This window comes from Actinia tenebrosa, unplaced genomic scaffold (assembly GCF_029948245.1).
Source record: "Actinia tenebrosa isolate PJP-AT-01 unplaced genomic scaffold, QUT_ActTen_1.0 PGA_scaffold7__59_contigs__length_16204524, whole genome shotgun sequence".
Classification (NCBI taxonomy): Eukaryota; Metazoa; Cnidaria; class Anthozoa; order Actiniaria; family Actiniidae; genus Actinia; species Actinia tenebrosa.
Genome location: NW_028292584.1, coordinates 12,702,359 through 12,720,678, shown reverse-complemented (window position 1 = coordinate 12,720,678; position 18,320 = coordinate 12,702,359). Strand labels below are relative to the sequence as shown.

At 35.8% G+C, this 18,320-nt stretch overlaps 2 protein-coding genes across 5 annotated transcripts in view; both read left to right on the top strand.

Annotated features, from left to right (window-relative positions):
* Positions 1-18,320, top strand: part of LOC116302268 (hemicentin-1) — a 134,291-nt gene that overhangs the window by 97,382 nt on the left and 18,589 nt on the right. For 2 of the 3 annotated variants that reach the window (XM_089039811.1, XM_089039810.1), the window contains one exon: positions 15,898-16,152. The exons of the other annotated variant lie outside the window; for it this stretch is intronic. In XM_089039811.1, coding sequence (XP_088895937.1) covers positions 15,898-16,152 — 255 coding nt within the window. The remainder of the gene's footprint in view (positions 1-15,897; positions 16,153-18,320) is intronic. 3 annotated transcript variants of the gene reach the window in all.
* On the top strand, positions 1,147-10,154 carry LOC148905671 (uncharacterized). Of its 2 annotated transcripts, XM_089039819.1 has the most exons (14): positions 1,147-3,265; positions 3,422-3,665; positions 4,294-4,405; positions 4,618-4,721; positions 4,817-4,932; positions 4,996-5,072; positions 5,389-5,666; positions 5,938-6,089; positions 6,197-6,284; positions 6,454-6,671; positions 6,786-6,872; positions 7,148-7,364; positions 7,445-7,537; positions 7,775-10,154. In XM_089039819.1, the coding sequence occupies exons 1-14, from the start codon at positions 2,330-2,332 to the stop codon at positions 9,241-9,243; spliced, it is 4,191 nt and encodes a 1,396-aa protein (XP_088895945.1). In that variant the 5' UTR covers positions 1,147-2,329; the 3' UTR covers positions 9,244-10,154. The 2 variants fall into 2 exon arrangements, with proteins under 2 accessions (XP_088895945.1, XP_088895946.1); XM_089039820.1 differs by lacking the exon at positions 7,445-7,537 and having other exon boundaries at positions 1,149-3,265.

Genomic DNA, 18,320 nt, shown 5'->3' with positions numbered 1-18,320 from the left:
TAAATATATACCCCATCTTTCAATTTTCAACTGTTTTGATACACTAAGATACTAAATAATAGGATGGTTGTTAGGAGTATGATTGTATCCCACCCATAAAATGATTAAATCACTCTGGGTATGCCTTCCTGGTAATTGGTTCATCATTAATTCCTTTTGTTGAATCAGTTTTCAATTCTAAACCTAGAACTGAAATGTTCCTTATAAGTGATATTGAGGGTGAGACCTTTGTTGTAAAAATATCTCGAAAATATAAGAAAAGAAGTTAGTTTATTAATTCCATTGTATGTGTTTATTAAAATTAATGATAACCACTTTCAGGTTATGATTTTTCTATATAGCATTGTAACAATTCCTTCTGTCTAACACCCTCAAGATGCAGAATAGCTAGGTTAAAGCTATAGTAGAATATTCCAGCACCCAACTTGTGATAAAAGATGATACATAAAGGGCTGAAATAAGTCACATTGAAAACTTGTTTAAAGTTTTATGAAAATTGGTAAACTCAAACCTAGTTTTTGAATCAACAAGATTGCCAGAATCAGAAAAAAAAATGTCACTATCAATATTTTCTGACATTTCAGATCTAGTATGTCACTCAAAAATAATTCAATAAAACTTTAGATTAAAAAAAAAACATCGGAACAAAAAAGTCAGTTTTGAAATTTTGCACAAAAATGTGAACCCTATTCAGTACAATCTTCCAATAACTTTTTACCGAGTTTTTAGTAAATACCCTTTAACTAAAGACTTGAACTTGGGTAGGTCGAGGATCAGAGATACATAAAAATGAATTCCAAAGTAAAAGAAGATATTTATCTTTCGTATAACAACATTTCATCATTGACTAAAGCTTTTATCCTTAGTCTTAGCGCTCCTCTAAACCAGCTCTTCGAAACAGGTGTCTCCTCGTCCACGAATACGTTTTATCACGAAGAACTTTATTTTTCAAGTACTAATAACTACATCTGAAGAATTCCAATGAAATAAATTTATGTTAAAATCTAATATAGATTACAATTGTCCCAGTTGAGCAAGCAATAGTTGATTGTACTATTAATATGTCTAACTTCGAATATTTTATTACTTTGAAAGCGAAAATCTAGCACGGCAGAACTTCAAATTCAATGGCCATTTGCAGTTACTTACAACAGATATTAATGAGTAAAAATATCGAAATTTTAAGCTTATTTCTGTTGATCTGACCTTATATTTGACTAAAACGTAAACATGACCTACATCAATTTGTTTCACAATTGTCGACTTTTGTCCCAAAAAGTAATTTAGTATATCTCGATAACCATCATGTTCACCTCATTCTAAACATCACTGCCACCCTCTAAGTACTTTTTGAATTACACTGTGACTGATCAATTAGATATTCTGGTTGCCAGTAAGCTGTAAAAATTATTTAAAGTCGTAGGTTTTTGAAGCACGAATACTGCTACAGCGTCCGCCATTTTGTTTTTGGGATTTTCGCGCATGCGCACGCGTTTTTAAGCCGTGTCTGCATAATCCGTGATATATATTTATTTTAATCAAGTAATTATACAAAGAAAAATTTATTTATTTATTTAAGGTATAGAAAAACCATCGACTAACACGGTAAGTGACTTAAATGATGCTCTTTTGAAAGAAAAGTTCGAGTTGACATCTTATAGGTTTTGTTCTCTCTATGTATCATGGACAGTTTTATTTTGATTGACTTAAGCCTAGAATTGACTTCCTTTCGATGATGGATGGCATCTTGGTTCCTCCACAGGGAGCCCAATTTAGGTTAAAGTGAATGGTGAAAATAAAATCGGAAAAACTAAATAATTAATTATCTTTTTAAATTCGAGATCAAGATAATGTCCTCTGTAAAAAATGCACTAGAACATTTTTTTTTCCTTTTTCGCGCGCGCCTTTGTTTTCCTATATAATTTCCCTATGGTATCAGATGTTGATCTCATGTATATATACTCTGAGTATATACGCTTATTTCAATAAAGTTAGTCACCTGAAAACTTATAAAGCTGAGGCCTACAAGGATTATGGGTAGATTCATTTTACGCGATCAACCGCTTGCACGACGAGCTTTACTCAACTTTGAAATGCACAGCGGGAGCAGGCTCATCAATCAGCGGTTAACAATACTATGGTATATAATGCAATTAAGTCTTCAGTTGTTGATGTCAATACTTTCGTACAGTGCTGTATTTTGTATGTCATCGACAAGTTTTAGGAAAATAAGAAACACAATGAAAACGAAAAAGTTAATGGTTAATGGAATATACGTATATAAACAAATGGATTTCGCGCGAAAGTCAAATAATTCTAAGCAGTGGACATGGCGGCAGAACGATCACCGCCAGGTCCACTGCAATTGAACCAGGTTTTCGGACGTTCTCTCAATCCCTTGAAGAAATGGTATGCCTTACCAAGCGACTGGTGCTACAGGATAAGAGAATTTATGATTAGCGACTGGTATGAGCTATTATCCGAGGACATAGTCGAAGTCCGTATAAGCGAACTAACATGCAGCGAGAGAAGACGAGTTCCTCTAGAATGGTTTGGCTCTGCCAGAAAGAAAGACTCGGTGGTTGTTGCTACTTTGTTTGGAATTCTTGGGAGAGACATGAGACGGAAAAAGCCTGGTGAATCTACGTTCTTCAAGTCTTCTGAATTCTTGCTTCTGAAAGAAATGATTAACGCGATCTCTCTTCATGGAAAAATGGCGGGAAGCCATCTTGACCAAAGTCCTGAGGCGGGAAAAACTATGTTCGAGAGTCCTGTTAGAAATCCCATCTACGAAACTCCCCCTTCCACTCCAGAAGAACCAACAAGGCTTACAGATCGTCCAAAGCTAAAAGACATATCGCAACAATGCGAAGTTATCGAGCAGTTGGACTTCAATGTGGTTGGGCCTCGAATAAGCATCAAGCAAGCAAAAACTGCCTCAAAAGCCATCATCAACAATATGAAGAGTATGACTACAAATAATGCCGCCTGTATTGGAAAAAGTTTGGGGTACAGCTTTTTGTATTCAGCTGAAGAAGACAAATCATTTGCAAGAGAAGTGGTTTCTTCTGCGATCGCTGTTGTTGGTAAAAAACAAGGGATAAAGAATGCTTTCACAAGTATAGTCGATAGTGATATTCACTCTCAGTTCGTCAACGCTATGAGGGTACCAGATTGGTTACAACTTTATGTAAAGTTAACCACTAAATTACCAGACAAGTCATGGCAAAGTGTCTTAAACTTTCTCAATCTTGGTCGAAGTGGGGTATGTCAATATGTTTTGTTTGTGATATATTATAAGAGTAATGTATATTTCTTTACTTTTAGGTTTTAGTTTATTCACTTGGAATGCAATATATTGTTGAAGATGGTTTAGTATATCTTTTCATAGGATTGAATTGTTCATTTATTTCTTTAACAGAAAAATATTGATGCAGGCATCTTGCTAACCAGCAATGAGATGAAAGCCCAGAAAGAGCTTGTGTTCAATGTAGTAAAAACTACATTTGATATCCAGCCTGTAGTCCCTAAGGAGCTGAGAGGGTATGGTGTAAGTCTTCCAATGGTTCTAGCTTGGGCTATAAGGGAATCAAGGCTACACCAAGGTTCTGAACATGCAGACACCCTTGAATTCAATCTTAAGCTTGATGGAAGACCTCTGGCAGGTACTGTGCATACAAATTTTCTTAATGGATCTATCAATATCAAGCCTGGGGGGGAATCAGGCTAACCACAGGAATTCGACTACAAGCTTTGCCCCCAGGGTGGGGATTTTAATGGTTCATTATGTCCCCAGGTTGGGGAGTTTTGACATATTTGTCATGTTCACCTACCCTGTGAGTGGGGGATTTTGATGCTTTTGACAATTATTTTTTGATCAGGTGTAGGGAATTTGAAGTGTTTTTTTAGAAAATGTCAAAATCCCCACCCCATGGCTGACCCCACCCCCTCCTTGGGATTAACATTGATGGGTGTATTAACTGGCAATGACTCTTATTTAATTCAATTATGTTGTTGTTAATTGTCATATAATTCAGTTCAAATTCAGTTAATAAGTTTGTATGTCTAACGTCTAGGGAAACCACTACAATAGCACATGAGAATGATCAATCACTTCCAAAAAAAATGATGCAACGGAACATTATTAGTCAATCAGAAGTGATCATTCTCACATACTAATAGTAGCATTTTCCCTTTGAAACAGAAGCTAGACATGCAAACTTTATGACAAAACTTGAACATTTCTCACTCAAGTAAGGTGCTAGTGTAGAAATTCATTTATTTATTAATAAGGACGAGAACAAGTTTCTGTTGGAATAGTGCCCATATCAAGCCATGGTGCTGACAGTGGCCAAAGTGCTCTTTCTGTTTATCCACTAGCAATTGCTAACTGTCAAGAAAAGAGGTACTTGCTTCATAATGCTTTTGCAACAAATCAAGAATATGCACATTCAAACCACCCACTTTCTGATTGAGAAATACATGGGTTAATAATGAATGAGTTTAATAATTACTCTTGTTGTGCTCGGATGTTTTCATTTATACTTATGTACTCTAATTACAGTAATTGACTCTTACCATACATGGTATTCATACTACTTTTTTTTTCTCTATTAGGGAAGAAGTGACAAGTTTAATTCAAAGGGTGAACAAAGAAAAGAACACAATTAAGCAAGAGGGTCTCTATGTTGATGGTAGAATGTATAAAATAAAGTTCAAAGGTAATTTTTGAAATTGTTGTGATAATTATGTAAATGTATGTATTATTTATTTGTATGTATTATTATGTAAATATGTATTATTTTATGATTGACAGTGACCATTGATTATAAGGCTATGCTCATGTTAATGGTAAAGAAGAAAGACTCCAACTTCGTATTGGGTGGCCGTGGAGTTGATGTTGAATTTTGCATCTTTTGTGCAGCAAAACGGGTAAAATGATTTATCTTCCCCTAATGCATTTTCTCAGTCTTAGTAAGTTTTGCTTTATTGTAGGCTTGTTTGAAACACTGGAATGGAGCTTTTGATGAAGTATGCACAGAATGTTTGGCTTCTAAAGCCAATATTGGAAAGTAAGAAAAACTATTTGACTATTTAATATACTCCTATAATAATTTGTAAAAAAAACCCCTGTCATAACATATTAGTTGAGGTAACAATTAACACTGCAAGACTGCAAAGAGTTTCACAGATTTTACTAACAACAAATCAATCTGTTTTTGATGTTTTTTTTATTCCTAATAAGTTTCGAAAGTTCTGAATGCTAAACAAATCAGACAAAGGCTCTGGCCATAAAATATATATTAGTTAGAATATATGAAGCTAAATATTACAAGTAAAAACCAAAATCAATTGTCATCGGAATGTCTTGGGTTCAATTTTTTTCAGTTGGAATGGTTTCAGGGATGACCTCCTATTTCTTCTTGAGGAGGATCTCAGCAATATTTGTCTCTGTTCACTTCATCAAGAGATGAGAAACACAGAACAACTGCTAGGCTCTCTTGGCCTGTTTGCATATAGATGTGGTACCCTCAATGAGTGCAATGAAGCAATAGCAGGTTATGGGCCAGAGGTTTCACAAGAGTATAATAGAATTAAGGTGCAACTCAAGCCAGGACAGCAGACTGCAGTAACCAAGAGCAACATCAGTGTATCCTCTTTTTCTGGTAATTAAGTTGTGGCTTCATGTCACTGGTTATCATTTTCAAAGTTTATATTTTTCCAGGGTTTTTTATATTCAAACATATATGAAAATGATCAGAGATTCCTTGTAGGTTTTTGAAAGGGATGTTAATGGAACAATTTAGTTTCACATTTTTCCAATTTGAGAAATGACTGTTTCATTGTTCATTTATCCAAGTGATTATCTCTAAATTTACAGTATAATTATGGTGATCTAAGAATTTTGTATTCAAGCAAATCTATGTTTTCTTTTAGGAACCACCGAGAGAAAGATCCTTGATAACATTGATGACATTATTTCCAGGGCATTGCCAGTTGACAAGGTCTCCAAGTATTACAGTGGAGTTAAAAATGCTGCCAGTACAGTCATTTTACACCATATTACTTTTTATCATGAAGTTATTAAGGTAATATCAATGGCTATCAATATTGCCAATAGAATAAGAGGAGGAGACAGAGCATAATATTAGATGTTTCCTTTATTTTTATCCTCTTCTTTTTATTTCTATCCCAGTACCTAAATGAGGATATCCTGGTTAAAGGAAAATTTACCAGAGCTTTTGGTACCCATACACAGGACGTTTCATTAAATGATACCAAAAGTAAGTCTTTGAATTTACTAAATTTTATTTTTATTTTTCCCTGGGAGGGGAGCAGTGTGCAGTTCTTGGCCTGGTGTCTTAGGTTTGATAAGTTTCAAAAATTATTTTTGTGTGTTATAAATGGGTATTGTCTTTGTGAATAATATTGTATTCATTTATTTTGTTGTAGTTCTTAAAACGTTTTTGCTGGAAACCAAGGGAAGTTGGTCTAAAGAACTGGAGAAACTTGAAAATGACTATCTGTCCTGTGAGAACAAGATCACACCAACATCCCCAAAGAAAAAGAAAAGAAGAAAGGAAAAGAATCCTGCATCCTTTTCACAGTCAAACCACAATGAAGGTTTTGCTGAACTTGCAGCAACAACACAGATAAACCTTTTCCGCAAGGTTTCCCTAATTTTTATTTATTTTTCTTCTAATAAATTAATGTGTTGTATTTTAATAATTTGTGTTAATATAAATCAAACAATTCATGACTTATAACATGTGATCATCTTACAGGTTTTCCTTGAATGGTCAAATATCGCAGAGACCTTAAGAGAATTTGATGGAGAGGAGGATGAACAAATTGATGTGTTTGATGTAAAGGTTGGTTCAATGTTGTTGCAGCTCAAGTGTTAAACCTTCAACCCTTTGTAGCTAGTTGAAAGGATGCATGCAAATTCATTTGCTTTCCATTTTATACATAAGGAGACAGAACTTTTTTATTATATGGCAAAGCAATTTCATGCACTATGATTCATCAATAATTTGTGGTACAGGCCAAAAATCAAACTTGCTCCATTTTTGCACACACAAGGAAATATAACATTCTATGACATGAAAAACTTATTATTATTATTTGATTATTGTTGTTTAATTAGTGCAAGGTGTGGGGCCGTTGCTTACGTCATTTGTTTGGTGTGTCTCTTGGAACTGGGGATTATGGTCACTTGACCATTGATCACGCTCCCATGTTGTTGCGACTGCATGGATCCTTTAGAAGATATTCCAACCAAGGATTTGAGGCATCGCATAAAGTACACAGGGCTTTGTACTCAAGAGCGACTTGTCATGACAAAGGAGGAGCAACTGAATCAGGTATATAAGTAAATTAGAATAATACGAAATAGTCATTTTAGTGCTCACCTAATTTAACACATACTGCTTTTTCTCCGAAGCTGCTCAAATCTTAACCCATTGGTTATCAGAGAGCATGCTTTTCTTGAGGTACCAGTTCATCAAAGCAAGAGAGTGCTCTAGTGGAAATGGTAGTAAGTAGCCATCACAATATTGAGTTGTTAGTAAAATTTAATACAAATGTTTGCACTACTTTCAGGGGCTCCTGTTCCAATATGATCTCCATTAGCCCCTGTTTCTCCAAACAACTCCTAGGGAAACCCTCACAAGCATGTCAAGAAATTAAATTTATTAGCACTATAATTTCTTAATTATAAGCATTTACACATTAAAATGTAGCCTATGTAAATGAGTATTGGTATTTTTTGCAGCAAAATGTGTGTTCTACTTTCGTGGCTGTGGGTGGAAGAAAAAGAATGTTAACTGGAGTAGAGATGACGTGGAGTGGATTGATGAAATGATTTCATTGTTTACCAAAATCTTTGGTGAAGATGCCATGGATTATACTTTTATCAAGGATAAAGGCATGAAGGTAAGCTCGTCCAGTGACCCAAGATTGGCTTTCACATACTGTCATGCAGAATGGGAAAGCAACCGTGATTCCTGTCCAGGGTCAGCCTCCACAGATGCAAACCAATCAGCAGACACAATCCATTTAGAGGATGATGAGTATTCAGATGCCCTGGAAACAGATGCAGCCCCCTCAGAATCAGAATCACAACACATTAATAAAGCCGCAACCAAACCTGTAGCTATAGACCTTACTAGCGAAAGTGAACCAGTTGTCCAGTCTGATGCTCATGCAGTGTACTTCACATCCACTGTAACTCGGAGAGAGCTGGCTAAGCTTAAAATACCAAAGGTTGCCAACAATGGTTTATATGCAGATGTTGTGCCAGTTTCTGGAAAGTTTGTAGATACAGATCCATGTACTCTGCTGTTACGACCTCCCAAGACAATTGTTGACAAAGCAGAAAGATTATGCAAGAATGCATCAGCTGTCAAAGTTGGTGGTTTGGGAACATTTTCTCAACACAGTGTTTATCTTCTAAAAAAATTTTGTGACATTGCCAATCTAAAGAGGGAGGTACGACAAGAAGAGGGATGGCTTCATGACCCATGGGATGGTTTGAACCAAGATGAAATTGATAAAATCCAATCTCTTCTGTGGGATACAAAACTGCAGAAGACCATTCTCCAAATTGATGGTAAATCAATTGATGTCAAATCTTTCACCACCCTAGTTGGTGAAAGATATTTAGACAATTTCACAATAGATGTTATCATAAAGCATTTCATTAGAGATGCAGGTGCCACCAATCAAGTCTTGTACCTTCCTTCTGAGACCTTTACATGGTTGCAGAGTGATGACAAAGAGTTCATCAAGAGTCAGATCCAGAAAGAGTTAGGACCTGCATTCAGGGAAATAAGTTTGATCCTTGTACCAATCCACATGAATGGTATGCACTGGGGGCTTGCAGTTGCTGACCTATCTAACAAGAAACTCCTGTTTGATGATGGTTTAAAGATGATTCCTGACAAAAAAGTTATTCCTAATATGGTTAAGTGTCTGAACATCATAAAAACAATGATGGGTCCAGGTATGAAGTCTTTCAAAACTGCTTTCTGGTCTTCACAAGCAGACTTCGAGAGGTTTGGTATGCCAAGTCAAGGCAGTGGTGAGGGGTGTGGAAGTTGTGGGGTTGGAGTTATTCTTTCTGCACGTGACTTCATCCAAAAGGGTAGCCAGTCAGCAGGAAAATTTTCTTGGAGTTTTAAAGAATCAAGATTCTTAAGAAAACAATTAATGCAACAAATTATTTATTGGGCAGTAGAATAAGTCACGTATTGATGCCTAAATGATTCCTATACGAAATTATTATACTTAAAGACATGCTAACTGAATATGTACCATACATTTTTTGTAAATAGAAGACTTTTTTTCCTGCTGTATTTCAAATGGAATTCTGGAGACAGCAGACTGACTTGGCTAGAGATAGCTTTTGATCTGTGATAAATTCAGCCAGGTGAATTTTTCCAGGTGTCTCCTTGGAAACCTATTTGTAAATATGGCATTTTTTTGTAAATAGAAGACTTTTTTTTCTGCTGTATTTCAAATGGAATTCTGGAGACAGCAGACTGACTTGGCTAGAGATAGCTGTTAATCTGTGATAAATTCACCCAGGTGAATTTTTCCAGGTGTCTCTTTGGAAACCTATTTGTAAATATGGCATTTTTTTGTAAATAGAAGACTTTTTTTCCTGCTGTATTTCAAATGGAATTCTGGAGACAGCAGACTGACTTGGCTAGAGATAGCTGTTAATCTGTGATAAATTCACCCAGGTGAATTTTTCCAGGTGTCTCTTTGGAAACCTATTTGTAAATATGGCATTTTTTTGTAAATAGAAGACTTTTTTTCCTGCTGTATTTCAAATGGAATTCTGGAGACAGCAGACTGACTTGGCTAGAGATAGCTGTTAATCTGTGATAAATTCACCCAGGTGAATTTTTCCAGGTGTCTCTTTGGAAACCTATTTGTAAATATGGCATTTTTTTGTAAATAGAAGACTTTTTTTCCTGCTGTATTTCAAATGGAATTTTGGAGACAGCAGACTGACTTGGCTAGAGATAGCTGTTAATCTGTGATAAATTCACCCAGGTGAATTTTTCCAGGTGTCTCCTTGGAAACCTATTTGTAAATATGGCATTTTTTGTGCAGCTCAAAATAAAACTGATGTTACAATATGGCAATACCGTAGTGGATATTGTAAATATGTTTTTATGATTATTTGCACTGTATATGTTTTTACTTCCTGAGATTTTCATAATTACACAGCCACGAAGTAACCAGTTGCACATTGAAATTTGGCTTTTCATTGTCAGCAATCCAAAATATTAGAGGTACTGACTGATTATCATTGACTGATGGCAGCTAAAACATTTAACTCCTTTAGTTGAACTTTGGAGTCTGCATATTTTGTGAAAATTACAGTTATGAAATTTAAATATGAATTTTACTAACATGCACTCTTATTGTTAGGTTCCCAGTTGTGCTGTTGTCAAATATTGGCCACCAGACTAACTCAAACTCTCTTGTAGCTCTTCCTTCACCAGGTCCTATTGTCATTTCTGATACCATTGTTGCTCTTTGAAAAGTTCCTAGTCTGGCTGCTTGTAAGGCTGCAACTCCTGTTAGACTGCTTTGTTCTTCTGAGCATTCATCACTTCCATTGAAGGCTTTCCTCACCACTAGCATCACATCTTTTGCTTCAGACAAAGCCCTAACAACATCATCTTTTTCATATGTCTTATAAGACATTTTAAGGGCAGCTTGTTTCCAAATTGGGGCTTTCATGTGCCTGGTTTCTTTTACTGCATTGAGATGAGCGCTACCAATCTTCTTGAGGAGGTGGCAGAAGTAACTTTCTGGTATGTTGATGAAGTTAAAGTGGCACCATTTACCTTTAAGAACAATAATTTGTTTGGGATCATTAAAATGTTAGTGTGTGTAAACTAAATTTATGGCTAGGGTCTCATTGGTGAAGTAGCTCGAATTCAAGAGAAACTAATGCATAGCTGCATGGACTCTTCTCTAAGGATATGTTAGCGTGCGTTATGCACTTATCAATGTAAGATTTGAAAGATTTCAAAGTTCTTTAAAAAAAATTAAATGTCTCAGGGTAATCAAATAACACGAAAAAAATAGACGGCTAAAGAAGAAATAATTGTTGTCTAAACTGAAGAATTTCTGATCATATTTCCGACAGAGGTGCAATTGTTTACTATCAATTAGTATTTATAGTCGATTGTATTTTTTAAGTTTATTCATATTTTTATTTTTATATAAAAAGGTCGTCATAGAATAATAAAGGAATCATTGAATAAGCGATTTCCCGTGCTTGGATTCAAGTATTACAGCGATTCTCAAACTTCTGCGAACTCACTTGTTAACTATGGCCGGCGAAGTCAAACACTTCAACGGCTTGTCAGTGAAATTGGTATTCAGTCCTTATATGTTTTTGACTGGAGGCAGCGAAAAACCAAATTCCTACATGCAACTGGCAGAAATTTTAGAATTGCAGTAATTAGGTCTGGTTTATGTTGACCACATAATTTTTGATCGAGTTCATTTGGCCTTTAAGGTCATGCTACAGCGTAATATTATTACTATTATTATTAGGAATTATGGATTCTTAATTTCTAATCATTATAACTAACCGTATTTACGCTGTAACAGGTTATCATCGTTACTATAAGTGTCCGGCATGACCGGCAGCCGGTCACATACTAAATGGATTATAGAAACTAAACTCAGCGCTGAAAAAAACCCTCAAGCGATTGTAAATCCTGCCTTAGAAGGGAAGAAACCATTCTCAGTTTATGCCAGGGACAATAGTAACTCTTTTTCACTTTGAAATTGTTTGGTATTCCTTTCAATGTACGTTCTTTTTGATATCTGTCATCGGGTTGTAACGCCAAAAGATTTCCGCATTCAAACAAAATGAAGGTCACATACCACAAAAATTTGTTTAGAAGTATTCAATGCTTCCTTTATTATTCTATGACGACCTTTTTATATATAAACAAAAATATAAATAAATTTGGAAAATACAATCGATTATAAATACTAACTGACATATCTCTGGTCTGCAGTCAGCGTTTGTAGCCCACCGCCCCCAGCACCACTTACATTGATAGGTGCATTTAGTGTGTATTTTGAAGCATGCCCTAACGATATCGCAAGTGGTAGGTCCAGTTCCGTGAGACCTCGAAGACTAGTTATTTAAAAAATCAGCGAAAAGTTTAGTACTGACCTGGGACAAGTGGATCGTGGGCAGAGTTTAAACACTCTACGACTCCCTTTAACCAGACGATGTAGCCATCTGACCTCTTGAGGTACTTGACAACCGGAAGATTTGCCTTCTTCTGGCCTAGAAAGAAGTCCACAGTAGGTGGAACTTTTTTTTGATGATTGCCGATATAGTGCCTTGATAAGGCTAGACGACTCTTGAATTGCTTGTCGCAATATGAACATGAGTTAAGATAAGTCTTGGACATTGTAGAACTGATGCGTTGAACAGCGGAATTGTTGATGATTCAGTCGCTTATTCAAAGGAAGGACCATTACAAAAGTGATGAATGACCAACATTTCCGCTGTTCGTTTCCGGATTCATAGTAGTAAAAGTTTAGAAAACTTAACGATAAAATATCCTGATCAACGTGTTGTTTCTCCTTAAAGCTTAGACTCAATCGAGCTTTCTTAACGCGAAATTTCGGCAGCCAGCTTGTCAATTTTATATAGTTCCGTGGACATTGAAATGGATCAAGAACGAGGAAAAAGTCATAAGGAACGAAGAAAAGCAGCAAAACGTAGATGGCGAGAAAAAAAGAAGGAACAAGCGAAACGTGCGAGGGTTGAAGATAGGAGATTAAGGATTGAAGAAATAGTAAGACAGCATGCGGAAACCTTGGAAGTACAGGAAGGGTCCAACAGAAATCAATCAAAAGACGCGTGTACGCAAGCTGGTTATGGAAAGCTTGCAAAAGATGGAAAGAAATCGAGAAACACTCTCCCAAGTTCGTCTGGTGGTTTACAAGCCCGGGCAAATCTACGAGAAATCCGTCGTTCTGAGGTGGTACGGGTGAAGTTTTTAGGTAGTGGATCATTTGGGTCATGCTACCTTGGGCAGTATCGGAGTCTCGATGTCGTCATCAAAGAGCTGCATAAGCAGGGTTCAGAAGAAACCACAAAGGAGGAGCTATTGCATGAAGCGAAGGTAATCGAAAGCCTAGGTGATCATCCAGGACTTCCTCTTCTTTTTGGCATCTGCAGCCTTCAATTGCCATATAGCCTGATTTTGCAGTATCACGGGGACAAGTCAAGCATGACAATAGCTAAAGCTGCATACTCTAAGAAAATTAAACAAGAATCACGATGGACTGCAATATTAAGGAGAGTAGCAGAGGCGATCATCCACGTCCATCAGGCCGGATACTTGCATAACGACATAAAGGGAAACAACGTTGTCTTAGAAAAAAAAGACCACCAATATAATCCCGTCGTCATCGATTTTGGCAAAAGTCACCGTCTTGAAAATGCAAGAAAAGCCAAACTTCTCTCAAGAGAAGAACAAAAAAAATACAAGGAGAAGTATCAGCATATTGCTCCGGAGATAGTCGAAGGCCGCCAAGGTGAAAGCTTGGCAAGCGATATGTTTAGTTTTGGGAAGATGGCAGAAACTATCTATAAAAGCCTGAATTTTGAAGCATTACCTTCAGTTATTTCTCTATCTCTAGACTCCATCCCATCGAAAAGACCAAGTTTTCAAGAGGTTGCGAATGAACTGTCTAAACAGTAGAATTATATAGTTATATAATCATATAGTTATATAGTTTATAATTATGTATAGAATTATATTCAGTGTTAAAATAGTTATTTCGGCTATCATTTTTTGTGCATTCATTCGCCCAGACTGTAAATAGGTCTTGCTTACAAAACTCTTAGTCGCATTTATTGTTAGAATTTGAATCAAACAAATATCGTTTAGAAGTTTCGTTCTTAAGCACTTTTCAGGAATTTTTTTTAATCATATGAGGGCGGAGTAAAAAATAAACGTTAACAAACTTTGTAATTAGCTTCTTGAATTTCCCCTCTCAACCACTAATGTAATTTATAATTTGATACATTAAACACTTTATTTGTTTGTTGACGGATGAGTAAAGATTATAACACTTTGGTTAATCAAACCATTCTTCTGAAATTTTGGAGTCCTGCTGGTGTTCTACTGTTAAACAGTAGAACATCAGCAGGACCTCTCTATTTCAGAATTGAGTAAAGCTCGTCGTGAACTGTTGATGGACTTGCGAATCTTTTACCGGTTACAGTCTCACCTCTCCTGAGCATCATCGAGCTGCAGTTTGTATTAAAAAAACTTTGTATATATATGCTTTTGTGATATGAAGAGTTTCCCATGATGGTCAGTGGTCTCAGCTTTTTAGGTTTTTGGTGACTAACTTTATTGAAACTGAAGTGTATACATGAGATCAGCATCAGATACCATAGGGAAATTATATAGGAAAACACAGGCGCGCGCGAAAAAAAAAATGTTCTAGTGCATTTTTTATTGATTTTTTTGCTCTTTCGCATTACAGAGGACATTATCTTGATCTCGAATTTAAACAAATAATTAATTATTTAATTTTTCTGATTTTATTTTCACCATTCACTTTAATCTAAATTGGGCTCCCTGTGTTTCCTCAATACCCAATGAATGTTCAGTTGCTTCATTTTAATCAACTTCCGCTTATAACATGATGAAGGTTGATGTAAAAGAATGATAGATTACTTGTGTAACCATTGTTGTAGTTTAGATCTGATAAATCCGCGTTATAATTGATTCAAAAGCCTACGGCAAAAACTCGGGAATTATTCATAACCTATTACAGGTCACGAGTATGTCCCTTCATCAGAAATTATAGTTCGATAGTGCGGTTTGTGGTTTTCGACACCGCGATATGCACTGTCAGTCAATACAGGCTCTCATGTTGTAGGGAACCCGAAGTACTTTAGGTATTACTTTACATAATAAACTAAAACTTTACGTAAAAATTGCCAAAAAGGATAAATATTTACGGGTGACGAGTCTGGACCTTCATCATAAATTTTGGTTATAATGATTTTTTTGGACAAGAATATTTGCTGTCAGTACAAACAAGCTCTCCTGTTGATGGGAACCCTGAAGTACGTTATGCATTATACGATACGAATGATTCGAGTGCTGTAAATATTAAACGCCTGGAGTTGACCACTAATTGTCATTCGTAGGGCATACTGTAAAACATGGACTAGACATGAATGTGTTTAAAGGTCATATATAAAGCAGTGGCCATAAGATCATAAAAGTCAGGTACATCTTTATCAGTACGTATACCAGTTTATCATGATCAATAACATAATAGCCCATCAGCCCATCATGCATTGCATTGAATTAAAGTAAAGTTGCACAAGAACAACACAACGTACGTAACAGTCCCTATCATGTATTTGTATGTTGAAATATTAATTTATTGTTTAACCGATGCGGCGTGGTTCGTTTTTCATAAAAATGTAAATCCCAAGCTTATCACATGCTGCGTTTTAGAACTTTTATGTTCCAAAGACTATATTAAAAAAAGGTTGATGAAGTTTTTGTTGCATTGCATGTCGCATAGCAGGTCCAGATCGCGAAATACACAATGGGCGATGTAAATACAAACAGCGAAAGGTAACAACAATATGGAATGTCAGCACGTTTTTCCGGCATATTTCGTGCTGATTTTTTAAAAGTGATCCACAAAACATTTCCATCGTCGGTATGCAGCATGCAAGATGCAAGTTGCAAAAACGTTTTTTTTGTGAAATGGGATGGTGAGGATAGGGAGGTTAATCTGTAAGCTTATTTTTCTTATTTTACTGTCGACTTTGTCCTTAATTACTTCTTCTAACAATTTCAGTTCCTTCGTCGTGTAAAATATATCCTGGTAAAAATATTACAGTTATTGAAACAGACAACGTGTCACTAAACGTCACCACCACAGGAAACCCACCTGTTTATGAGTACATCTGGACTCATCCTAATGGAAGTAGATTGACCGCCAATAGCAGACTGACATTTACAGCCTCAAGACAAGATACTGGGACATACAAGGTGTCTGTGTATAATGGTGTTGGTGATAGGAGTATTTGCAAACGCCACATCACTGTACAATGTAAGTAATAATGCATGTAATATCAGTTATTAGACAGTATATTCTTTGATCGTAATTGGTGTACGTTTATCTCTTACCTTAATCTCTTGTGGATCAGTCATTGCTGTGTGAACACACTAACCAGGACCAGTTAACAAAATTTAAGATATAAAAAGACTTTAGCCAATCAGCAGAGAGCAATAGCAGTATCATATTGCCCTCAGCCAATCACAATCACTTATTCCAATGGTTGTTGATAACTTCCAAGTTTTTTCTCAAATGTATATATGCTTCACTGATGATTTGTTCAAGTTTGATTGGTGTTGAAGATGAGGCACACTTCCTACTAAGATGTTCAAATTATATTGTAGAACTGAAGGAAAAATCTTCTGAATAAGATAAAGGAGACAGCAAACTTTAAAGTAGAATGGTTAAACGAAGAAGAGAAATTCAATTTAATCATAAACCCCAACAAACCAATCCAAAAAATAGTAGCTAAATATATATATTACTGTTTTTAAAAGAGGGATAATCTAGAGCAATAAAATCTTTGACAAATTTAACTTATCAATATTTTGGTGAAAGAAGAAAAAGACATATATAGATCGATGGGCGGCGATCGCTGATACTGCTATAAACAAGAAGTCAATATATATTAGTTAATTGAATTATTCTATATTTTTATTGGCAACAATCCAATGTAAATATGTTGATACGGAGCCAATAAAATACGCTGTCGTCGTCCTTATCGATTCCATTGTTTACAGGGGCGTAGTTAAGGGAGGGTTCCAGGGATTTCGGACCCCCCCCTCCCCTTGCAACCTCTGGTTTTAATTCTATAACGTGATTGATTAACGTTCTTCAAGTGGTCCTTGTCAGCTTAGTGTGTCCACACTGTGTCTGCACTGTCAGTAATTGTCCCTTTTATATATTAATTGCATTTGGGATAATTTATGTTCTGTTTCATTCATTTCTCAGTTGCCTTATTATAATTAGTCACATATGGATTTACCCACCTTTATCCTGAACATTAGTCTGCATAGCGGCTCTCTTCGGGAGGGGGAAGAGGAAAAGAGAGGGCCTTCCTCCAAGGCTCAGTATTTTGCATATTTATGTTAAAAATTTGAATGTAGAATCTGATTGGACAAGAACTATCGTGTCATTCATTAAGTGGCTATCAATGATATCAAGTTCTGTATCAGAATCAAGGCGTCTCGACTGACGACGAAGAAAGTATAGAATTCGAAGATATTTTTACCAGCGTTTTATCAAATGTTGATTTAAACTTTTTGTTAAGAAAAGAGCAATAGACGACTATATAGAATCTATATTTTGGGCGAGATATAAACTTACTTGGAATTCTACCTATAGGATTAATTCAGGTTTTGAACAACAGCATTACCGATTGGATGAACTATATAACGACTTTTAGTTTTTTCGAAGATAGTCTTTCGCAAGTTTTTAAGCCATCAATGTTTAGTTCGTCTAAAACTTCTAGAGCACAAAAATGTTTTGAAGGATCTTTATTTTCTTTGCCAAAGAAGCTTTTTATAGATTTTTTTAAGTACTGGAGATTTCACGGTCACACGGGAAAATTTCCTCTCGCCTGGACTAGCACCACGATCCGAAGTTAGCATGCAGTTATCGGCTTATCTAAAATTGGCCACAGAAGATGTCTTAAATTAATCTTGATGTGACTCTTTTATTTTTGATTTTAATTCATCCAACAGTTCGTTTGCTTTCTAAATTTTTATTTAACGTGAATTACAGACTTTTGTTGAGAAGTTGCTTGAGGTTTCAAGTTGTGTTTAAAGCCAGTTTGTTCACATAAATCTTTATGAACTATTTCAAATAATTATTTCCTCTAAGATGCTTGGGATGAATTTTGAGAAGAAGCATGCACTATCTTATTGAAATTTCCAAACTGTATTTTGAAGCTGCATTTACAGACAATAGCTATTTGGCGTTTTGACGGCCGTTCTTCTTATATACCGTGTTTGTTTACCGGTATGTTAAGATCATTCCCGGTTAACTTTGGTTGGTTTGTTTTGACAGCGATATGTGTGACAGAGTCAAAAGACACTATTTTGGACAGTAATTATTTAGTCATAAATCTATATTTTTAATTAGGAATGCCTCGTGTACACATAGGAATGTAATTCTTTAGTTAACTGTTTGCGTGGAAAATG